The 23,495-nt window shown below is 45.6% G+C and overlaps 1 protein-coding gene across 1 annotated transcript in view; it reads right to left on the bottom strand.

Moving 5' to 3' along the window:
* Positions 1 to 9,270: 9,270 nt before the first annotated feature.
* PPP5C (protein phosphatase 5 catalytic subunit) overlaps positions 9,271 to 23,495 on the bottom strand; it is a 32,222-nt gene continuing 17,997 nt past the window's right edge. Inside the window, exons 5-13 of the mRNA XM_003799534.2 lie at positions 15,258 to 15,323; positions 14,830 to 14,928; positions 13,947 to 14,052; positions 12,484 to 12,626; positions 12,261 to 12,348; positions 11,343 to 11,383; positions 11,055 to 11,233; positions 10,026 to 10,107; positions 9,271 to 9,845 (exon numbers count right to left, since the gene is read on the bottom strand). Of these exons, the coding sequence (XP_003799582.1) occupies positions 9,783 to 9,845; positions 10,026 to 10,107; positions 11,055 to 11,233; positions 11,343 to 11,383; positions 12,261 to 12,348; positions 12,484 to 12,626; positions 13,947 to 14,052; positions 14,830 to 14,928; positions 15,258 to 15,323 (867 nt within the window). The 3' untranslated portion in view covers positions 9,271 to 9,782. The remainder of the gene's footprint in view (positions 9,846 to 10,025; positions 10,108 to 11,054; positions 11,234 to 11,342; positions 11,384 to 12,260; positions 12,349 to 12,483; positions 12,627 to 13,946; positions 14,053 to 14,829; positions 14,929 to 15,257; positions 15,324 to 23,495) is intronic.

Genomic DNA, 23,495 nt, shown 5'->3' with positions numbered 1-23,495 from the left:
TGTAGTCCCAGCTACTTGGGAGGCTGAGGCAAGAGAATCGCATAAGCCCAAGAGTTTAAGGTTGCTGTGAGCTGTGATGTCACAGCTCTCTACTGAGGGCGATATAGTGAGACTCTTTCTCAAAAACAAACAAACAAACCCAACCTATCCGAGCCTTTGGCTAGGGAAGATGTTCAAGAGCATTATATCCTTGCCAGTTGACTCACAATGATCCCTTTCGTTTCTCAAAAGCCAGCATTCGGATTGGTTTCCACCCGAATGAGGGAGCCAATCCACTGCTTGCTCAGTAACAAGAGGAGGGGCTGGGGCATCCAGCAGTCAGGGGCTGTAGACCAGCTCATGCTCCACAGAGAGGTACACTGTACCACACTGGTCATTAGGGCAATGCTGGGAAGGAGGCTGAGAGAATACTCCTTTACACATCCTTGATTTACAGACAGGAAGACTGAGGTCCAGAGCAGAAAGAAAGTAGACAAACATGAGCCTCGAATAGAATTGTAGTTAAGACCAAACTATACAAATTAGAAATATTTGTACACTATACCAATTTTGTTGTTGTTGTTTTCGAGACAAAGTCTCATTCAGTCACCCTGGGTTGAATGCAGTGGTGTCACTAGCTCACAGCACCCTCAAACTCTTGAGCTCAAGTGATCCTCTTGCCTCAGCCTCCCCAGCTAGCTGAGACTACAGGTGTCCACCACAACTCCCAGCTAGTTTCTTCTATTTTTGGTAGAGACAGGGCCTCACTCGTGCTCAGGCTGGTTTTGAACTCCTGAGCTCAGGCAATCCACCCACCTCTGCCTCCCAGAGTGCTAGGATTATAGGCATGAGCCCCTGTGCCCCAGCCTTCTATGCCAATTTTGAAGATTAGAAAAATACATGGGAATTTGCAAAAAAAGGGCAGTCACTTTTCCCAGATACTTTACTGCCATCTGCTGGAGAATTCTTGTAATGACTAAAAGCATCCTGACGCTAGTGCACCCAACTGTACCCATGAGTGTGTAGCTGACATTCACAAAACATCTCATGAGAATTCTGAAAAGGAAAGCCAGCTAAGAAAAATGTTTCAAGAATTGCAAAGCTTGGGTGGCGCCTGTGGCTCAGAGGAGTAGGGTGCCGGCTCCATATACTGGAGGTGGTGGGTTCAAACCTGGCCCGGCCAAAAACTGCAAAATAAATAAATAAATAAATATAAATTTTAAAAAATAACAAGAATTGCAAAGCTCTGGGGAATTTGTGAGCTGAGCCTTTCTTGGGTAAGGTTAAGGACCATCTACATACCACATACTGCTTACTGAAAAGAGAAAAAAGATACCATTAAACCAGGTAGGACAAATTCTTATTTAATTAAAATTTTTACATATTCTGTGTCTTGCCATCATGAAAATTTTGTTTCTATTTTGTTTGCTGAAGGGAGTCAAAAGCTTTCCTCCAAATGTTCTGCTTTTAATATTGAACATCAAAGGTTTCATCATCTCCCAATAAATAATTTCTATATCCCTTCCTAGCTATGAGCTCAGGCAAATTGCTGCCTGACTTGTGTCTCAGTTTCCCCATTTGTAAAATGAGTATCATGGCTATGTTGAGGACCCAGTGTGCTCATGCCTTTAAATCATAGCACGTAAAGTGCTCAATACTACTGCACACTGGCTCATGAACAGGCTCCAGAGCCAGTCAGGTGGCGTTTAAGTCCCACCTCTGCCACTTGCTTGCTGTTTGACCCTGGGCATATAACTTAACTTTGCTGTACTTCAGTTTGTTCATCTGTAAAATGGGCATCCAAAAATGTCTAATTCATGGAGATAAGAATTAAATTTTATTTTTTTATTTTTATTAAATCATAACTTTGTACATTGATGCATTTATGGGGTTCAGGGTACTGCTTCGATATACAATGTGAAATGTTTACACTGAACTAAGAATTACATTTTAATATATGTCTTAGATAAGAGCCAGGCACCCAGCAATTCCTTCATTGCCTTTTAAGGTCTCCATTTTATAGGAGGAAACAGATGCTTGCACAGGTGCAAGGGTTTCCTCCAGGCCATCCTTAGGATCTAATTCAATGTCAGTGGGAGGAGAGCAGGAGGGACAGGGCCACAGCCCTGGCTAAGTCCTGGGACCACTGGACCCCCCTGACCTCCACCCACATCTACATCCTACTTCCTTGTTTTTTGTTTGCTTGTTTTTTAAGACAGAGTCTCACTCTGTTGGCCTGGGTAGAGTGCTGTGGCCTCATAGCTCACAGCAACCTCAAACTCTTAGGCTCAAGTGATCCTCTTGTCTCAGCCTCCCAAGCAGCTGGGATTATAGGGGGTTGCTATGATGCCCAGCTAGTTTTTAGAGACAAGGTCTCGCTTTTGCTCAGGCTGGTCTTAAACTCCTGAGCAATCCACTCGCCTCGGCCTCCCAGAGTGCTAGAATTCCGGGCATTGGCCATTGCGCCTGGCCTGTGTTTGTATGTATGTATGTATTCAAGATAGAATCTCCCTCTGTTGCCCTGGGTAGAGTGCTGTGGCATCTACACTCATAGCAACCTCAGACTCTTGGGCTGAAGTGATCCTCTTGCCTTCACTTCCCAAATAGCTGGGGACTATAGGCACCCACCACAATGCCCAGGTAGTTTTCCTATTTTTAGTAGAGATAGGGTCTTGCTTTTGCTCAGGCTGGTCTTGAATTCCTAACCTCAAGCAATCTGCCAGTCTCGGCCTCCTAGAGGTTAGGATTACAGGTGTCAGCCACCATGCCTGGCCCTACATCCCTGTTTTTAAAGACATCTGTTTTGATTTTGGTGATTTTTACTTGTTTTGCAAATGTTTGCTTGCCTCATGTGCTTCTTTGTCTTTATTGTGGTAAAACATATATAACAAAATTTACCATCTTAACCATTTGTAAACGTACAATTCAGTGGCATTTAGTACACTTAACTGCATTGTGCAACCATCATGTCCATCTAGTTCTAGAACACTTTTGAGACACCCCCTCCCAAGAAACCATAGCAGTAAGCAGTCATTTCCCATCTTCATTGCCCCAGCTCCTGGCAACTACTGATCCACTTTGTCTCTCTATATAATTTTCCTACTCTGGATGTGAATCATACAACACATACCCTCATGTCCAGCTTCTCTCTCTCTGTATAACATTGTCAAAGTACATATTGTAGCCTGTATCAGACTCACTCTTTTTCCTGGCCGAATAATATCCCACCACAGACAGACCACAATTAAAAATCTACTTATCAGGCAGCGCCTGTGCCTCAGTGAGTAGGGCACTGGCCCCATATACTGAGGGTGGTGGGTTCAAACCTGGCCGCAGCGGAACTGCAACAACAAAAAAATATGGCCAGGCGTTGTGGCGGGCACCTGTAGTCCCAGCTACTCTGGAGGTTGAGGCAAGAGAATTCCCGAAGCCCAAGAGTTGGAGGTTGCTGTGAGCTGTGACACTATAGCACTCTACCGAGGGTGACAAAGTGAGACTCTGTCCCCAAAAAACAAATTTTAAAAAATCTATTTATCTATCAGTGGACATTTGGGTTATTTCCACCTTTAACTATAGTGAATAGTGCTGCTACGAACATTCATGCACTGGTTTTTGTTTAAATACCTATATTCACTTCTTTTGGTTCTATACCAAGAGGTGGAATTGCTGTCATGCTGGGAGCTTATTTAGGAGTTCTGCCTGATGTGGTGACTCACACCTGTAATCCTAATACTCTGGGAGGCTGAGGCGGGCAGATTGCTTGAGCTCAGGAGTTGGAGACCAGCCTGAGCAAGAGCCAGACCTCATCTCTACTAAAAATAGAAAAACTAGCTGGGTGTTGTGGCTGGCCCCTATAGTCCTAACTACTCAGGAGCCTGTAAGAGGATTGCCTGAGTGCAGGAGTTTGAAGTTGCTGTGAGCTTTTATACCAGGGCAGATCAACAGAATAAGACTCTGTCTACAAAAAAAAAAAAAAAGGATGAAATAAAGAAGTTCTGCTTAATTATTATTATTTTTTTTTTTTTGAGACAGAGTCTCACTATGTCACCCTCAGTAGACTGCTGTGGCATCACAGCTCACAGCAACCTCAAACTCTTGGGTTTAAGCAATTTTCTTGCCTCAGCCTCCCAAGTAACTGGGACTACAGGTGCCCGCCACAATGCCTGGCTGTTTTTTGGTTGTAGTTATCATTGTTGTTTGGCAGGCCCACGCTGGGTTCAAACCTGCCAGCTCTGGTTTATGTGGCTGGCGCCCTAGCCGCTGAGCTACAGGCACTGAGGCTCTGCTTAACTTCTTGAGGAATAGCCAGTTCCCCCACAGGAACTGTAGCAACTTACACCCCACCCAAAGTGATGTATGAGGGTCCCATTTGTTCCATAGCTCTCTGCTGTAAACTACAGGCTACAAAGCACGAGACCCAGGCTTTTGCCTCTGCCCCCTTAAATCATCTCTGACACTGGAGCTCACCCCACTGGTACCCTGAGGCTTTAACTGCTTCCACCCACTACTGAGGTGTTGAAATTCCTCAGTCTGGCTCCCCTCAAACTTTGGGCCATGGAGATGGGAACTGTGGGAGGACTCACAGGCTGTTTTTGTCTGTCAGGTACAGAGTTGAGTGGGGGAAGGACAGTGAGCATCTGTCCCTTTGGCTGCCAAGTGCCTGACATCAGCTGGCAGGCAGGAGGCAGTTGTGCCCACCCTTTGCTGTGGTGGGCTGGTCATCTCTCTGCCTACTCCTAGTGGCCAGAGCTTGGGCCTGTGGCCAAATCATGGCCAATGACAGATGAAGGGGCAGGTGAGAAGGAAGCTTAAAAGAGACCAACAGTGGTGGGAGAGGTGGCTTGTAATCCTAGCACATTGGGAGGCCACTGTGGGAGGATCATTTGAGGCCAAGACATCCAGACCAGCCTATCTTGAACTCCTGGCCTTAAGGCCCTGTCTACAAAAAATATAAAAATTAGTCAGGCCTGGTGGTGCACACCTATAGTCCCAGCTACTTGGGAGATTGAGGGAGAAGGATGGCTTGAACCCAGGAGTTTGAGGCTACAGTGAGCTACAATGATGCCACTGAACTCTAGTTCAGGCAACAGACTGAGCTTCTGTCTTAAACAAAACAAAATAATAATAATAATAATAATAATAAAAAGGGACCAAGAGAAAGATAGAGGAAGAGAACCTAGCTGCTTCCAAGTCTCTGCTCCATCCAGTCATGGTCAGTGGGGAAAGTGGGCTTCTGAGACTTCTTCCTGGGTCTCTGGTCTTTTCTTCATGGGGTTCCTCGTTCAGGCCCATGAATCCTGGGACTCTGGCATCTGCTCTTGCCCAGCAATCTCTTGACATCATCACACTCATGGTGTCTGCACCTGACCTCAGATTCTCCCTGGCCTCCCTGTGCCTTCCATACCCCTAGGTAAGTGACCCCCTCTCAGAACCTACAGTCCTGGGTGTTAAGTCACCTGCTTTCAGTGGTGTTTCAACCTCATGCTCAGAAGTTAGACTGTGCTTTTTTTTTTGTTCAAACTGCCTACATCCGACTCACTTGTATTTATCCTTCTCAACTTAAAATGCACTGATGGACCAAGACTTTCCTGCAATAGATACTTTCCCTCCACCCTGCTCCTTCATGCTAACCTGATTATAGTTTGGGTTATGGGGACAGCTTCTGAATTTGTTCTAACTTTTGTGTTAAGACAATAAACTTTACCGGCTGGTTGCAGTGGCTCACACCTGAAATCCTAATGCTCTAGGAGGCTGAGGCGGGAGGATTCCTCCAGCTTGGGAGTTTGAGACCTGCCTGAGCAAGGGTGAGACCCTGCCTTTACTAAAAATAGAAAAACTAGCCGAGTGTTATGATGGGTGCCTGTAGTCCCAGCTAGTCTGGAGGCTGAGGCAAGAGGTTGCTTGAGTAGGAGTTTGAGGTTGCTGTGAGCTATGACACCACAGCACTCTACACAAGGAGAGTGAGACTATGTCTCAAAAAAAAAGACGATAATCTTTTTATCAAGATACTCCCCATTGTAACTTCTCCTTTCATTAAAAAAATTTCTTCTAACAGCTACTTGCAAAAAGATAGAAATCAAACCCACCCCTCATACCATGTATCAGAAGGAAATCCAAACAGGGTGGAGATCTCAGTGTAAAGACTTTGGAAATTGCACAAATGCCAGAAGAAACCTGAGGAAACGTCCCTGAAACCTGGGTGTGGGAGAGGCATTGTGACTTCCACACCAGCCCTATGATGCAAACACTGATACATGTGATGTCATAAAAGGAACATTTATGTAGTGAAACTCCACAATGAAGTCTAAAGAGGAAAAGATAGTCTGGGATATATACTTCATAGAATGGTTCAGTTGTTTACAAATTTGTGTATTTGCAACGTATATCACCAGTAAAAGGACCTTTGGTCCATCACCTCTGCTCTGTTCCAGCTGGAGGGCCACCACCAGCAGAAATACCAGCTGAATCCCAGGGGACATTTTTCATACAAAGACTACAAGGGAAGGATCTTATTCTTCACAAATGTCAATGTCATTAAACACAAAGGTTGAAAAAAAAAGGCTCCAGATTAAAAGAGATTGTCCTGAGCTCACAGGTTTGAGACCAGCCTGAGCAAGAGAATCGCTTGAACCCAAGAATTGGAGGTTGCTGTGACACCACCATACTCTATTGAGGGTGACAAAGACTGTCTCAAAAATATATATATATTAAAGAGACAAAAGGGACAAGACAAATGAACACAAACATGCACACACACACAGTGCATGCCAAACAAACACTCAGTGTAAATGTTTCGTAATAGTGAATCTGGATAAAGGGTATACAGGTGTTTTTTGTACCTTTCTTGCAAGTTTTTGTTAAGCTTTAAGTCGTTTCCAAATAAGAAAAGGAAAAAAGCAAACAGGATTTTATGAGGAATACCAACAGCATGTGATCTGGAATTGTGCTGTTCTCATCATATAAAGCCAGAAGCTCATATATTTAATATAGGCCCCTTCCTATAGGAAAAACTGCCATTTCATACATAATGTTAAGAATTTTGGGCTTAACCTACAAATTTAATTTCAATCATAAGTTAAAAAAAACCCAACTTCCTCTTCAAAGATGTCACTGTGAGTCTTGGTGAGGTGGGGCATGGCAGGCAGCATCCTCCTAGGCTGCTTCAGGGGTTCCTGTCCCACCTGCTGCCCTGGCCACACTATCAGCATGAGGTAGCAGGTGAATTCCCCACCCCCTTAGACATGGGTTGGCCTTAGTGACTTGTGGATGGACAGAACATGGCAGAAGTGATGGGCTGTGACCCCCATGGCTTCCTTGCTGCAGGGGAAAAGCATCTAGAATGCTCCCTCATAGGACCCAGCTGCCGCGGTATGAGGAGAGGCCCCGAGCAGGGACTCAGGGATGGCTCAGCTAACAGCTTGCAGCAGCCACCTGCCACAGCAATTAGCCACCTTGGATGTCCACCAGGCCAGTCTTCATATGATGCTAGTCCCAGATGCCATCTGATTATACAAGTCCCCAGGTAAGCACTGCACAATCTTGGAACTGAGAGATGGCAGCGATTTGCAGGGTTTTGTTTTTTTTTTTAAAGTCTTACTCATTGCCTTCAGTAGATTGCCATGGCATCATAGCTAACAGCAACCTCAAACTCTTGGGCTCAAGCAATCCTCTTACCTCAGCCTCCCAAGTAGCTTGGGCTATAGGAACCCGCTGCAATGCCCAGCTAGTTTTACAAATGGGGTCTCACTTTTGCTCAGGCTGGTCTGGAACTCTAGAGCTCAAGCAATCCACCCACCTTAGACTCTCAGAGTGCTGGGATTATAGGTGTGAGCTACTGTGCCCAGCCCCACTACATGGTTTTTGAAGTCATTAGTGTGGTTTATTCCACAGCTGTGCAGGAAACGATTTAACTTTGCCCAAAAAAGGTTGTTCTCCTGAGGGGACACCTGTAAGCCCTTAGAATAAGCTCCCTGATAAGAAGGTCCTAGTTTTTCTGGGGCCTTGGGTCACACCATGTAGTCTAAGGATGTGATTTACAGTGGGAGCTGAGGTTAGCCAAGTGAGCTGGGCAGTCGCCATGACCAGCCCCCAGTGAAAACTCTGACACCGAAGCTCAGGTGAGCCTCTCTAGGTGGTCACACTCAGGTCCATGTTGGTCACATCAGTGCAGGAGGAATGAGTACTCTAGTGGAGAGGACAGAAGCTCACACCTGGGCTCTCCTGGATTCCACCCAATGTGCCTCTTCCCTTGGTTGATTTTAAACCGCTGACCATGAGCATGATGTCTCTTCTGAGTCCTGGGAGTCCTTCCAGCACATTCTTAAATGTGAGAATGTCTAGGGGAACCTCCCGAAATGCCACAGAAGAGAACCACCACACTCAATGAGCCAGACAATATTCCAGGTTCCCACTCAGCTGAATCCCACCAGAGGTCTGAGTTGCCCTCCTGATAGCTACCGTAGCTTTTGTTTTTCTTATGGAAAAAGGAGAACACTGGCAGCCTGGGACCTTTGCTCGTCTTCCTGAAGCCACTCTAAGCTCCAGAACTCCTGCCCTGAGAGGATGGTTTCCTATGGCAACACTGACTGGCTTAGAAGAGCATTCCTGATGGCCAAACAGAATTGGGAATGTGGTCGCCTCACTTCTGCCCAGGAGGCCACTAAAGGGGCCAAAATACTCACTGGACTCTACCCTCCAGGTTGTCATTTGCCTGTGGAAAATAGCCCAGGGCTATATCTCCCTAGGGAAAATTGAGTCCAGAAGAGCTCAGCCTTGAAAACAGAATCTCTCTGGAAGGCCAAGGCCAGGCATGGCAGCCTCAACACTAGTGAGGGAGTGGCAGAGAATCCCCCATCTCCCTTGGCAGTTAGAGATATCTGTCTCATTACGTAAGGTCAAGAACAAGAGCTGGGTCCACCTGAAAGGGTTCTACTCAGTGGGCCAAGAGCTGGAGGCAGGGCTGACTTGGGGAAATGAACACCAGCTGGCAAGGACAAGCAGAGGACAAGATGAGATTCTTCTAGCTTCCACTCTGTCCTGGCCTCCCTGGTCCAGCCCAGGCCACATCTCTCTGTCCACACGATAGACCATTGGCAAGACCTTTCCCTCAGGTAGCAGGAGAAGCCCTTTGGAGTACATGGTGCCAGGCAGACACAGGCAGCCTGGGCAACAGCCCTGAACCTGGCCTATCCAGCTGGTGAGACTGAGTAGCCTCCCCATCCCTTTGGTTCTTCTGAGGAAATGGTTACCCCAACCCTGGCAGCTTTTGGGGCTCTACTGTCTGAGACAAGCTGACGTACAATAATGATTTTATTTTAACATATTTAATTACAGACATAAAATAGCTGGGGAGGGGTGGGCCCAGTCTAGCCCCACCATGGGGCTCCTGGAGGGGGTGCAGGCGAAGCCTCCCTGATGACCCTGTTTCTGAGGGTCTTCCTATGGCGGGGCCCTATTGCTTTAGTTGGGGAGGAGCCATGCACATGAGGGGGGCAGGGCAGCCACTTGGCCCCACCTCACCCTGAGACTGGCCTCCCTCTAGAATGCCCGGCTGAGCCCCCAACCCCAGCCTCGCTACCTCCTTCCTCTTTGTCCAAGGAGCAGACCCTCTAGCCAGCCCCTGACTCTGCTCCCACCCCCTCTGCAAACCTAAAGGGGAATAAATACAAACTTTACAAAGTAAAAGGAGGTCCAATGTTGCCCTGGGGCGGGGCTGGCTCTGCCCTCCCCTGCCCTACCAGCTGGGGCCTGGGATCCAGTGGAAGGGGAGAGGTCCTGGGATGCAGGACGCCCCACATGTCGCCTCACATCATTCCTAGTTGCAGCAGCGTGTTGGCGTAGGCCATGGGCTTGACGTTGGGATGAGGCTGCGGAATGAGAGGCACATGGGATGGACGGAAAGGTGAGTCAATAGGAGCCAGCTTTAGGGGAACCTCTGAACACCTGCACACAGGACCCACCTCTTTCCCCCTGGACCAGGGATCTCACTCAGCCTCCTCCTCCCCAGGGCGGGTTTGGGAGGGGCAGGGACCCAATGGGTGACTCACCACTGCTGTGAACTGGTGGAACTGGGGCCGCAGGTCAGAGCCCCGGAGGTGGATATAGGAGGCTTTGTTCCCCATCTGGTCGCTGTAGGAAAAGGAACAGAGTGGACAGGGTGGTCAAAAGCTGGGCAGGTCTGGAGGGTCAAGAAAAAGAAGGGCCAGAGGAGGAAAGAGAGAAAGAGAGAGGAGAGGGGAAAGAAGGGGAGACAGGAGGAAGCAAAGGGCAGAGGCCAGGAGAGAGCAGAGGGAGGGACTCGGGGAGAGCCATGACAGGGATAGAAAGAGAATAATGCAGAGGAAAGGAGAGGGGCCCAGAACACCAGCAGGATGAGGGGGATGAGGGAAAGAGGATGGGGCTGAGAGAAGTGGAGAGGATAGGGTACAGCCCGGGGAGGGGGTTCTCCAATACTGGACTTGAGGTCTGATCATGTCTGATACAGGGACAGAGGAACGCGTGACTCAGCACCACTGGGGTGAAGTCTGCCTAGTCCAGGGCTCAGGTAACCAAAGCCAAGCAGCCTGGTTTCTTCAGCAAATAAATATGTCAGGGGGTGGGGGGTGAGGATGGCAGGAAACTCACAGGGAAAGAGACTGAAATGTGGCCCTTGTTTGGGAAGAAATCAAATGAACAAACAGAGCTGGGAGGAAATGGAATTTGGGCGGATTCAGGTGACATCATGGAATTATTCCTCCTTTCTCAGAGTTGTGACAGTAATACTGTGGTTAGGTTGAGAAAAGAAAAAAAGAGTTCTGTGTGTCCACCCCACGCTGGGCAACAAATAGAAGGCAGGTACGAAGCCTCGGAGTTCTCTATAACACAGCCAAAGGACAGGCCGGTTAGCAACAAGAGATGACTGGCTGGTGCCTGGTGAGGCCAGGTGATGGGTCTGCAGTCTTGATCAGATTGTCAGATCTACTCCTATTTTTGACATCTTTATGACTTCCATCTTAATGTTCCACCATAAAAGTTAAGACAAAGACAAAAGCCTGTGACCCAGGGAAAAAGGCCCTAGTGGGGCAGGCAGGACATACCAGTAGTTGGGAGCAGAGAAGACAGTGACGCAGCGGCCTCCATGTGCAACCTCATAGCCCTCGGCCTTGACCTCGTGGCTGCGGATGATGTAGTCCAGGTTGTTCTCCTCCAGGAAAGCCTTGGTGACATCAGGCCCAAACTGACAGCTCACGCCCCGCTTGCTGACTGAGCGCCCATTCTTGGGGCAGGCAGGTAGGGAGAGATGGGTGTTCAGGGTGACTGTTGCTCCCCCCAACTGCTCTGCCCACAGCCCACCTGCTGGCCCTGGACCTACCTCCTAGACTTACCTGTGGCTGTGGATCTGACCAAAGCAGGTCACACATGGGACCTGATGGGGAGAGAAGGGAAATGTCAGGGACTTGTCTGCCTTGCTGGGGGTGGGTACTCACAGGCCACATCCTGGCCCAGTAAGGAGCTCAGCTCATGGCACAGCCTAGGTGGGGTCCAGCAGGGAACAAATGTCCACTGTGCACAGGGCTCAGGACATGTCACTGTGATTCTGCTCCAGTGGGCTTCCCCAAGCTCTTCCCTCCAGACTCCACTCAATCTACTATAGCCCTGGAGCCACAAGGAACTTTTAACATTGCAACTCAGAACCAGTCCCTATCCAGCTTAAAGCCTCTGTGGCTCTCCACTGCCCTAGGAATAAAGACCAAGCTCCACATGGAGGCCCACTCGGCTCTGCAGGATCCAGCCCCAGGTAACCTCATGTCCGGTGTCAGCCCTAAAGCACAACCCTGCCCACCTGCAGTCACTCCGCTGCTTCTCCCCCTGCCACATTCTCCCTTCTCTGCATGCCCAGCATGTGCTTGTCCATGTCCTCCACAGCACTTACATCGTGTGTGTGCGTGAATACTCTCTGCCAATCTGTTCTCATCACTAGCATGGGGACCCCAATATTTCTCTCCAGGGGTCAGTAGGTGAACTTGGGCGAACAAGGACAGGAGTGCTCAGTGCTCTCCATGGCCTCTGCCCTGTGCTGTGGTCACTAATGTGCTTCTGCCAGCCTGGCCCACCAGGGAGGAGCACTAACCCATGTTCCAAGAGAGGAAATTGAAGCTCAGATTTGCTGCCTGTTGCCAAGGGCACAAAGTAAAGGAAGGGCAATGGTTGCAGCTGAGATCTGAGTCCAGGCTGCTCCTTTCTGCTGGCGATCCTGGGGCCTCACGGGGAAGGGGATATCCTCCTGACCCCATTACACTCACCGGAATCTGGGGGCTGCCGATTCCGCTCAATCTTCCTGATATCATCCAAGGTGACGCCATCTTCACTGAATAAGCCTCCATGCATGATCTGGGGAGTTGGAAGGATGGCCATAGTAAGGGGAGGAGCCAGCTACCCCCAATCCCAACCCACTTCACCTGCACCTCTGTCCAGGTGACATGGTGGTGGAGGGAGCCCGCACTCGGTCCCCAGCAACATCCTCACCAGAACTTTGCCGTTGATGCACTGTGCCAACGGGAGCCACTCAAACACCTCGCTGAAGAGCTCGTACATCTGAGCTGTGTACTTGGCCTTCACTTCACCCTCAAAACCATATATCTGGTTCATGTTGTCTGTCTCATGGTTGCCTGGCCGACAAGGGGACAGAAGAGAAACCTCAGCTTCCAAGTCCATCAGTGTCCTCCTGCAGTCCCAGGTGTTCTCAGCCCACTGGCCCTTCACAGAAACTCCACAAGGTATAGACACCATTCTCATGCCTTCTAGGGAAGCAAACTGAGGCTGAGAAGAATCCATGAGAACACAACCACCAGGGCCCCCAATGCAGAACTTCCAGGCTGGAGGTACCAAGGAGGAATCACAACAAAATCCAGGACAACTTACAGAGCATCTGGTGTGGCCTGGTCTGCACAAAGCTCCATCCTTTACACACACACACACACACACACACACACACACACACACAGAGTTCCATTTTTCATACACACACATCCAGCCACATCCATCCCTTCTGGGGTGTTGGGCAGACCAGTAACAGGCCTAGTCCTGCATCTGCTAAGACTCTGACTTTCTCATTCCTCAGTCCCAGCCTTTCCCACCTCCTAAGATTGGCCTCCTTGGGGGCTTCCTGAGCAGTCACCACGGTGCCAGGTGTTATTGCAGAAGCCCATGGCCGGGGACAAAGACTAACTGCCTCCTCCTGGTGCCCTCTCACAGGCTGCACCTCCTACTCCCCACCAACATCACAATGGGCCTCCTGTACCCCTGGTCCTCATTCCTAGGCAAGGTCACTCTGCCTACTGCCATTAGAATCCACATTCATGACCCCCTTGGAACCCCACTTCACCTCATGTCTCCTAAGTCTCAAAAATCTGGCCACTCCCTGCCTTCATCAGTGGCAGCCATGGCCCTTCCTGGTGCTCCAGCCTAAAACCTGGAGGCCCCTTTGGCCTCCTCTCTCTCAATTCTTTTTCATTCAAGAGACTCCAAATTTGATACTGAGCTCAAATCTGAGGCAACCCAGCCATCTCCTTGTCAGTCTTCTTGCTCTTACCCTCTGCCTGGTCTGTTCACTCAGTTACTCAGCTTGACTTTATTGCCTGATTCTGGCCACCTAGGAACCTGTTTTATGTCCTTGTACAAATCAGAAAAAAGGGGGCCCTTCCTTAAGACTCTGACTGCCAGCTGCTGAAAAATGGACATAATAAACACACTATTTATGCTGTCTATGACATGAGTGCTGCTCCTTAGTGTGATGACATTGTGCAGTGAACAACCTGCTCAACTTTACAAGACAGACCTGGGCATGATCTCAGTCAATCTCAAAAACAGATGATGGCAGCAACTATTATTTTTGCTTTCTGGAGAAGAAGATGGAGACTCACAGAAGGCAAAGTAAATGCCCTACCTAGGTTCCTACAATGTCCAGGCTCTGCTGCCTTTCAACTCACCTCGCAATAGGTGAAAATGATCTGGATATAGGAGCTTAAAGCCAAAAAGGGTGAGAATCACTTCTACGGAGAAGGAACCGCGGTCCACAAAGTCGCCATTAAATATCTGCCCTGCTAAGGAAAACAGCATGGCACAGGGGAGAGCTGGTGGGCCAGAGGGGCTGCTCTTTCCCAAGGTTTGTATCACTACCACCCAAGGAGTGAGGACTCAGCAGGGTTTGGGGGCTCTGGGTGTTTGTCTCTTTCTTTGCTATGTAGCTCTGGCCAGCCCAGCCACCTAGCCTCTGGGCCTCAGTGGGATGGTGTGGAAGACACCAACCTCCCATATCTCAGAAAAATCAATAGCCCCTGGGAGGGGGTAGGGGTGGGCACTGACAATCAGACTGCTTCAGCTCTTCCCCAGAAGAGGCCTAAACCTAGGAAGATGGGACACAGGCCCTCTTAGCCAACAGTGCATAGGCCCAATAGCCCTACACAGCGGCCATTTATCAAGGAAACGGCACAGCATAATAACAGCAATACTAACGTAGCATCAAGTACGGACCAGGGCCTGTTCTTAATTCTTCTACTCCTGTTGATCAGTCCTATTATTACCTCCCCTTTACAAGTGAGGAAACTGAGGCACCAGGCAACAAAGTAACCTGCTTCCACTTGGATATTATCCTATAGCAGACACAAAAAAGCCAGAACCAGGACAGACTGTGCTCCTAGCCAGGGCCACACAGCATATGAAACTGGCCCTGGCCTGTCTGACCCTACAGCCTGGAAGGTAGGGCCAGCCTGCTGCTCCCCTTCCCTTTCAGGGTCACACCTTTGATCTAGCAGGGCTCCTCCCCCTCCACATGAATGGGGTGGGGAAAAAAATGGCTTTTGTGAAGGATACATAGGGGTTGGTCTCAGAGGGTAAACCGTTGAGCTCGAATATGTTGAGGAGGTCATAGAACTGGCCATGAGTGTCCCCGCACACTGTAATCTTCTCTGTCTGGAAGAAAAGAGGCCACCGGAGAGGGAGGGGCCCAGAGAGAGATGTGGGGAGAGGGCAGAGGTGAGGGGAGGGGCAGGAAGTCACAGCAGGCCAAAAAGAATCATGCAAGAGGCATGAGCAGGGGACACAAATGAAGTTGGAGGGACACAGACCAAGAGGCCAGGAGAGGAGGAGACATTCAGGGGAGAAGACATGGGGTGGGGGTGTAGGGGTAGAGGGAGGTGGGTGTGTGAGTTCCTGAGTTCTACCACCCCTCCCCAGCCAGGAAGCCCCCATCCCATCCCCATCCCCACCCCCATCCCCACCCACTGCCCCACAACACACACCTCTTTGAGTGTAGTTTCCACAAGTGTGCTCAGCTTGGAGAGGACCTCTTTGACCTGTACCAGAATCTGGAAGGCAGAGCAAACTGTGAGTGAGACCTGTCCCCTACCCCTACCCTGGGATCCTAGACTGCCCAGGTGGTGCTGCTGCAGGGGAAGCGGGGAGATGAGAGGAAGGCAAGGGAGGCCAGGACCGGTGGGTACAGGCCAGGCTAGACGTGGCTCCCAGCTGTGTACTGAGTGTCCTATGAGACACTGAAGCATCGGAATTATTCCATGTGAAAATCTTGATTTTTGATTTCTGTTAAAGTAATCCGCATCATGAGGAAACATAGACGAATTCAGAACATAGAAGATTTTACTAAAACTGGCCAGGATATAACTCAATGACAATGTCAAAAAAGGTCTCCCACAAAAGATGTGAGACTTTCCAAAAGAAAAGAGGTAAAAAAAAAGAAAAGGAAAAGAGGTTAAAAAGGTTGTTTTGAGAAAAACTGGAGGAAATAAAAATATCTATCTAGGAATGGAGATAATACAGCATTATTTTTCACAGATTGAAGATTACCTCAAAAATGTCATGTATATTTGCCAGTGATTCCAGATTTTATGTATGGACAGCCTATGGACTGTTAAGTTAGTCAATACTGTCATGCCCATGGTAAATTTCTAAGGAGGAACATTCTACTGTAGTCATGCAGGAAAATGTCCTGTTTGTAGGAGATCCAGGTTATGATGACTGCAACTTATTCTCAAATGGTTCAGGGGAAAAAAAGTACACACACACATACATACACATGTAACCAGAAAAACTAAATGTGTCAAAATGTTAACAACTGGTAAATCTAGGTGAAGGGTACCTGGATGTTAACTGTACTGTTCTTTTCATTTTTCTATAGGTTTGACAATTTCCAAAAGAAGTTTGGGGGAAAATGTGTTTAAAAAAGTAAAAGGAAGTGTTCACTTATGGTCAAAATGTAGAAAGTTACAAAAGACTGTCACTCTCACCCTATCAATGAGAACAAGCTAAATAAGCAACAAAATCAAATGAAAAGAAAAGTCATCTGAGAGCCAAGAATACAAATGGTCTTAAATTAATTAAACTGCACACAGCAGTTAGCCCTTTCTTGTGGGAAGAAGCCCATGCTGCTTTTACCCTGGCAGTGTGGTGGACGGCAGGATCCGCCAAGGAGGGGCAGCCAATGGAAGTTCATGGCCTGTGGGGGCTGGTGGGACAGAGAACTCCAGGGAGGCCCAGCCCAACATGCCAACCCTATCATGCAGGTGTCATGGAAAGTTGGGCAGGAAGAAGTGAAGTGGAGAGAGGCCTCCTGAGGCTAGAAAGTGGAGGTGAAACAGGAGAGCAGAGAACTCTCCAGCAGCCCCCAGTGGGCTGCTGGGCTGGACACCAAAGAGATCACTCACAGTCCCATAAAGACATTCTTAGGATTTGCCAGGTCTAAAATCCCAAAACCCACTGAAGGGAAAGTCCTGATTCCACTTTGAAAACATTTAAAGCCTTAGGTGAATGAACTCCAGCCAAAGTTGCTCCTAAACTACAGATGAGGTCCATGTAGCCCCCTCACTCCCTGTAGCCTGACAGAAGGAAGCTGCGCCATCTTCTGAGGAAAAGTTTTATTTACCTCAATCTCTACTGTTCCTTTATTCAAAATGTCTGAAATACAATAAAAAATTATGAGACACATGAAGAACTGACAGCAGAAGCCAACTCTGAGATGAACCAGATGCAGGCTTTAAAATAACTATGGTAAGTGTGTTAAAGAACTCAGTGGAAACAGTGGACAGTATGCACGAACATATGGGGCAGAGAGATGAAAACTATAAAAAAACACCAACTAAATGGAAATGCTGCAAATAAAAATACAATATTAGAAATAAAGGAGTCATTTACTGGGCTTAGCAGCATTTAGAAAGAATCAGTGAAAGATCCAGGCAGACAGAAGCTGACAGAATAGATACACACTACAAGAAATGCTAAAAGTACTTGGGCAGAAGGGACGTGACACCAGGTAGAAGCTCACGTTTGGAAGAAGAAACGAGAAATAACAGCAAAGGTAAATATGCAAGGAAATATAAAAGACATTTGAAAAAATTAGGTATGTGAGTCCATATACACATAAGAAATTCCTTTAAAAGAGTATTGTCTACTTAAGGAAATAATAACAATATATTTATCGTGGGTTTACAGCATATGCATCGTATGACAACAGCATAAGGTTCCTGTAAAAGGAAAGATAGTAATGTAAGATTTTACATTGTTCGTTGAGTAACGTCATTTGAAGGTAGAACAGGACAAGTAAAGCTGCATATTGTAATCTCTGGGCAGCCTTTCTCACACTAGGTTCTGAGAAATAATTTCTGGGAAATAATTAAGCTCCACAGAAAATATTTTCAGTGACTATTTTCTCAGTTTTCCCAAGGAGGGTAGACAGAATCACAGGAGAGAAGTTAATTCACTACATAACATGGATCCTAAGGGCATTAGGGCTTAATTCTCTACAGAGCCCCAGTGGAGAAGGGCTGCTCCAGAGCCAACACTGAACAAAATCCCCTCCTTCTCTTCACACATGCTAACATGGGGGTGGGAACCCGCAGCTTAAGGTCACATATAGCCTTCTCAGTCCTAAGTGTGGCCTTTTGACTGAATCCAAATATACAGAACAAATTCTTTTATTTTTTTTTATTTATTTATTTTTTGAGACAGAGTCTCACTATGTTGCCCTCGGTAGAGTGCAACATCAACCTCAAACTCCTGGGCTTAAGCAATTCTCTTGCCTCAGCCTCCCAAGTAGCTGGGACTATAGGCGCCTGCCACAATACCTGGCTATTTTTGTTGTTGTTGAAGTTATCATTGTTGTTTGGCAGGCCCTGGCTGGGTTCAAACCCGCCAGCTCCAGTGTGGTCGGCGCCCTAGCTGCTGAGCTACAGGCACAAAGCCCCTTTTATTTTTCTTAATACATTTTTGTTTGTCTTTAATGTTTTTATTTTATGTTTAAAATAAATGTATTTAAAATACCAAAGAATAAAATAAGTTTCAACAACATAATCCTCCCACAATGACCAGCACAATTAGAACATTCGTAAGCCTCAAGGGCTAAATTGACAGCTGCTACACTCAGGATTTAGTTCTAACTTCCCCTGCCTGCCTTACACTATTGCCCCATGAAGCTGGTTGGTGAGAATTTATGGGGGTTGAGTACACCAGTTATCAGCTTTTGCCAAGGATACACTGTTTGTATGAAGTGGAATTTGTGAATAATAATAATTCCAGTACTCTTTAATTCTTTTTTTTTTTTTTCAGTACTCTTTAATTCTATCTACTTAACCTATAATGTCAAAAAAGAACAAGAGACTGCTGAAGGAAGAAAACAGGTTTTTTCAATGAGGACTGGGAACTGCAACATTATCTTGTTTCTGCTAAAGATAAAGTGATTTGCTTATGATACTGCAATATCAACAAAAAAGAAATTCAGTGCTCCTCAGCATCATAACGCTAATAAAGTCTACCAATATTTTAAATTAGAGGGAGAGGCATAAACAGTTGTACTGCAGAAATTAAAAGATAAAAAAGCAAACAGGCCAGGCATGGTGCCTCACACCTGTAATCCTAGCACCCTGGGAGGCCAAGGCAAATTGGAGACTAGCCTGAGCAAAAAAACAACACCACGTCTCTATTAAAAATAGAAAAAAAAAAAAAACTGAGGCAAGAGGATTACTTGAGCCTGAGATGAAGGGTGCTGTGAGATATGACGCCATGGCACTCTACCTAGGACAAACGCTTGAGACTCTGTCTCCAAAAAAAATAGAAAGAAAGAAAGAAAGAAAAAAGGCAAAGACAATTCTTTCAAGCAGCATTAAGATCTGGAATAATGCCACTGAAGGAACTTATAAAGCAGCCTATATTTGGGGGGCGGGGGGGAAGGGAAGCCATTCAATGATGGAGAAATTGTAAAATAATGCACAGTCCAAGTTGTAGAATGCTTAGACCCCAGTAATGTTTTAAAGTACAAATAACTGACTCTTTTAAGGAGAATCACAAATGATCCACAGCATGAATTAGCCTTCAACTTAACAGAACAACTTCATGCAATACTTCAGAAGGAAAATATATATTATTCAATTGCTTTGGATAAATCAACTGATATTGACTCAGCATGGATTTTACTGTTCATTCAGGTCATAACAGATTTTTTTTTTTTGCTACGAAGAGTTACTCACTTTGGGCACTCTTATAAATAGAATATGGGGAATAGATATCTTCAACAACTTTTAAGATAAATGTCGTGAAGTTAGACCAAATTTGGTAAATTTAGTGAGTCTATGTACAAACAGTGCACCTTCTACAACTGGAAAACATGAAGGGTTTTATTGCACAGATTAAATAAAAGTATTAATAGATCTAGATGCTCTCATTTCTTTTCATTATATCTTGCATCAGCAAAATCTCTGTGCTAAAGCTACTATCTTTGTAAGTATTGTTAACTATGTTTGTGCAAATGCAACACAACATTGTCAGTTTCATGATGTGCTAAAGTTGACCGTGAGGTATTCAGCACAAATTTGCCGTATCATTCTCAAGTGCACTGGCTATGGCAGCACAGGGACAGGTGTTAGCCAGAATTTTATCTCTGTGAGAACAGATAGTTAAATTTTATGAAGAACAGAATCAGCAATGTGAATTACTAAAAGATTACTATAGGAATGCAGCATCTCTGTGTGATAATGTCAAATCAAAATAATCTGAATATTTCTTTGTAAGGTAAAACTAAGTCCATATATAATGTATGGCAAAAAAAAAAAAAAATTCAAGCATTTTGAAAAATGCTATCTTTTTCCAAAACTTTTTTTTTTTTTGACGCAAGAGTCTCACCTGGTCACCCTTGGTAGAATGCTGTGGCGTCACAGCTCACAGCCACCTCAAATTCTTGGGTTCAAGCAATTCTCCTGCCTCAGCCTCCCAAGTAGCTGGGACTACAAGGCACCTGCCACAACGCCTGGCTATTTTTTGAGATGAAGTCTTGCTCTGGCTCAGGCTGGTCTCAAATCCGTGAGCTAAGGCAATGTACTCGCCTTGGCCTCCTAAGTGCTAGGATTACAGGCGTCAGCCACTGCCCCTGGCCTTAAGACACTTCCTCAAAACAAATTGTGGACGAATATTTTCCCCAGGTAGCAAAGGTCACTGATAAGCAAAATGACATATGTGAATCATCTGAAGAATATGTAGGTATTATAAACCTATTAACAGGAAAATGAAAGGTTCACTGATTTTGAGAATTATGACATCACACTCAAATTAGCATTTCAGTCTCACATGGTATCACCAAGGCACCTAAAGAACTACAGACTAAATTGACAGAGCTCTTGGGAGATGACATTTTAAAGTCATTGTTTGATGTTAAGGAAGATCCAACTGAAATGTGAGAAAATGCAGTAGAATGCCCATGCCTTTGGCAACATGCCCAAAAAATGCTTTCTTGCTTTTCAACCACTTATTGCTGCCAATTTACATTTTCCTACCTAACTCAAATCAAGATGTCCTTACAGGGTGGCACCTGTGGCTCAATGAGTAGGGCACCAGCCTCATATACCAAGGATGGCAGGTTCAAACCCGGCCCCGGCCCAACTGCAACAAAAAAATAGCCAGGCACTGTGGCGGGCACCTGTAGTCCCAGCTACTCAGGAGGTTGAGGCAAGAGAATCACGTAAGCCCAGTTGTTGGAGGTTGCTGTGAGCTGTGTGACACCATGGCAATAAGAGACTCTGTCTCTACAAAATGAAAAAAGATGTCCTTACAGTCAGATACCCATCTAGAGGGTCAACTGAAACTGTAGACCTTCATGCTGCAACCAAATACTCAAATGTTTTCCAACAAAAAGCAAACACAACAAAATCATTAAAAGATTGATTAAATTTAAAATTAAAAATTTTCATTTTTTAAAATTAAGTACACAGTAGTTAGATTTTTGCAAAATAATGTACGTTTTTAAGTATAGCTAATTAAAGTTTTTTGAATATGGCTTTATTTGACTACAGCTAAATAAATGTTGCCTTCCAACATGAAAAGGATCCCCACCCCTGTGCTAAGGTATAATAGGAAATTCAGTCAAAAACTTGAAACTAAAGTCTTCAAAAAAAAAAAGGAAAATTTAGTCAAACAGATGAAATGCTGAAAGGTTCTCAATTCACAAAGTCAAAAAAGGAAGAAAGTGGGGGAAAGTAAATGGGCATATAGAAAAGATATATCGAGATAGCAGATTTAAATGCGGTTGCATATATGATAGTTACATTAAATATAAATGAACTAAACACTCCAACTGAAAGGCAGAGATTGTCAGACTGAATAAAAAAGATCCAGGTACATGCTTACAAGAAAAATACTTTAAATATAAAGACATCGATAGGCTGAATATAAAAGGGTAGAAATATACCATATACATACTAAGCATAAAAAATCTGGTCTAATTATATTAATAACAGAAAACATGAATTTCAAGCCAAAATGTTCTGCTAGAGTCATTTCATAATGAGTCAATTTATAAGGAAAGAATAATAATCTTAAACGTGTACCTAAAAAAATGTTTTAAAAAACATGAAGCAAAAATCGACAGAACTTGTGACAAATCCACAAGCATAGTTAGAGCTTTTAACAGCCCTCTCTCAATAAATAATAGAACAATTAGGAAAAAACAGTAAGGCTGTAAGATTTTTAACAGCTGTCTCAACCATCTTGACCTAATTGTCCTTAATAGAGCCCTGCAATGAACAACTGCAAAATACATATTATTTTCCAGTGCACCCTGCATGTTTGCCAAGATAATCCTAAAAATAGCCCCAAGTGGAATCATACAGGGTATGTTCTCTGATCCAAACAGTACTAAATCAGAAACTCAGAACAGTATGTTTAGAAAGTCCCCAAATATTTGGTATTAAGCAATATGCTTCTCAATAACCTATGGGTAAAATAAGAACTCACAAAGAAAATCAGAAAAAAATTCTAACTGATAATAAAAATGCAACATATCAAAATTCATGGGATGCCACTAAAGTGCCTAGCAGGAAATTTAGGTTTAAATGCTTTGTGTAGAAGAGAATATAAAACCAACAACATAAACATCTACATTCAGAAGCTAGAAGAAAGCAACTTAAGCCCCAAGCATGCAGATGAGAATTAAAAAAAAAAAAAAAAGGCTTGGTGCTTGTAGCTCAGTGGTTATGGCACCAGCCATATACAACGGGGCTGGCAGATTTGAGCTCGGCCCAGGTCTGCTGAACAACAATGACAATTGTGGCAGGCACCTGTAGTCCCAGCTACTTGGGAGGCTGAGGCAAGAAAATCACTTAAGCCCAAGAGTTTGAGATTGCTGTGAGCTGTGATGTCATAGCACTCTACCGAGGGTGACACAGTGAGACTCTGTCTCAAAAAAAAAAAAAAAGAGAATTGAAAAAAAAGAAAGTCAATGAAATAGAAAAAAATACAAAGAGAAATTCAACACAGCAATGAAAACATATATTTACCAAAAGACTTGTCCAAGAAAGTACACAGCAGATTTATGAAAGTTAAAAAGTGGAAACACCCCAAATGTCTCTTAAAAGACTGCATGAGCAAATGGTGGGCTATTCATATGAAGGAGTACTTCATACAACACACAGGTATGAAGCTCACACATTAAGTCAAGTGAAGGAAGACAAGAGACACTGAGGATTACAGACCCCTCTGACATTTCTATGAAATTCAAAACCAGGCAGAATTAATTTAAGGTGACAGAAAACCTGGTTAGGGTGGCACCTGTGGCTCAATGAGTAGGGCATTGGCCCCATATACCAAGGGTAGCAGGTTCAAACACGGCCCGGCCAAATTGCAACAAAAAAATAGCCGGGCGCCTGTAGTCCCAGCTACTCGGGAGGCTGAGGTAAGAGAATCGCCTAAGCCCAGGAGTTAGAAGTTGCTGTGAGCTGTCTGACGCCATGGCACTCTACTGAGGGCAATAAAGTGAGACTCTGTCTCTACAAAAAAAAAAAAAAGAAAGAAAGAAAGAAAGAACACTAGGTTATCTGCTGCCTCTGGGATGGGATGGGGGACTTATGGCAAAGGGGTCAAGGGAACTTGCTGGGTGATGGAAATGTTCTACCACTTGTTTGGGCAGTGGGCACATAAAACTTAAACTCATCTACCCAGACATTTCAGACTGTGTATAAATTATATTCCAATCAAAAACAAGCAGG

The sequence above is a fragment of the Otolemur garnettii genome, unplaced genomic scaffold, assembly GCF_000181295.1.
Source record: "Otolemur garnettii isolate 467f Iridium unplaced genomic scaffold, OtoGar3 scaffold00152, whole genome shotgun sequence".
Lineage (NCBI taxonomy): Eukaryota > Metazoa > Chordata > Mammalia > Primates > Galagidae > Otolemur > Otolemur garnettii.
The sequence above is the reverse complement of the archived record's forward strand: the minus strand, read 5'-3'. Positions and strand labels throughout refer to the sequence as shown.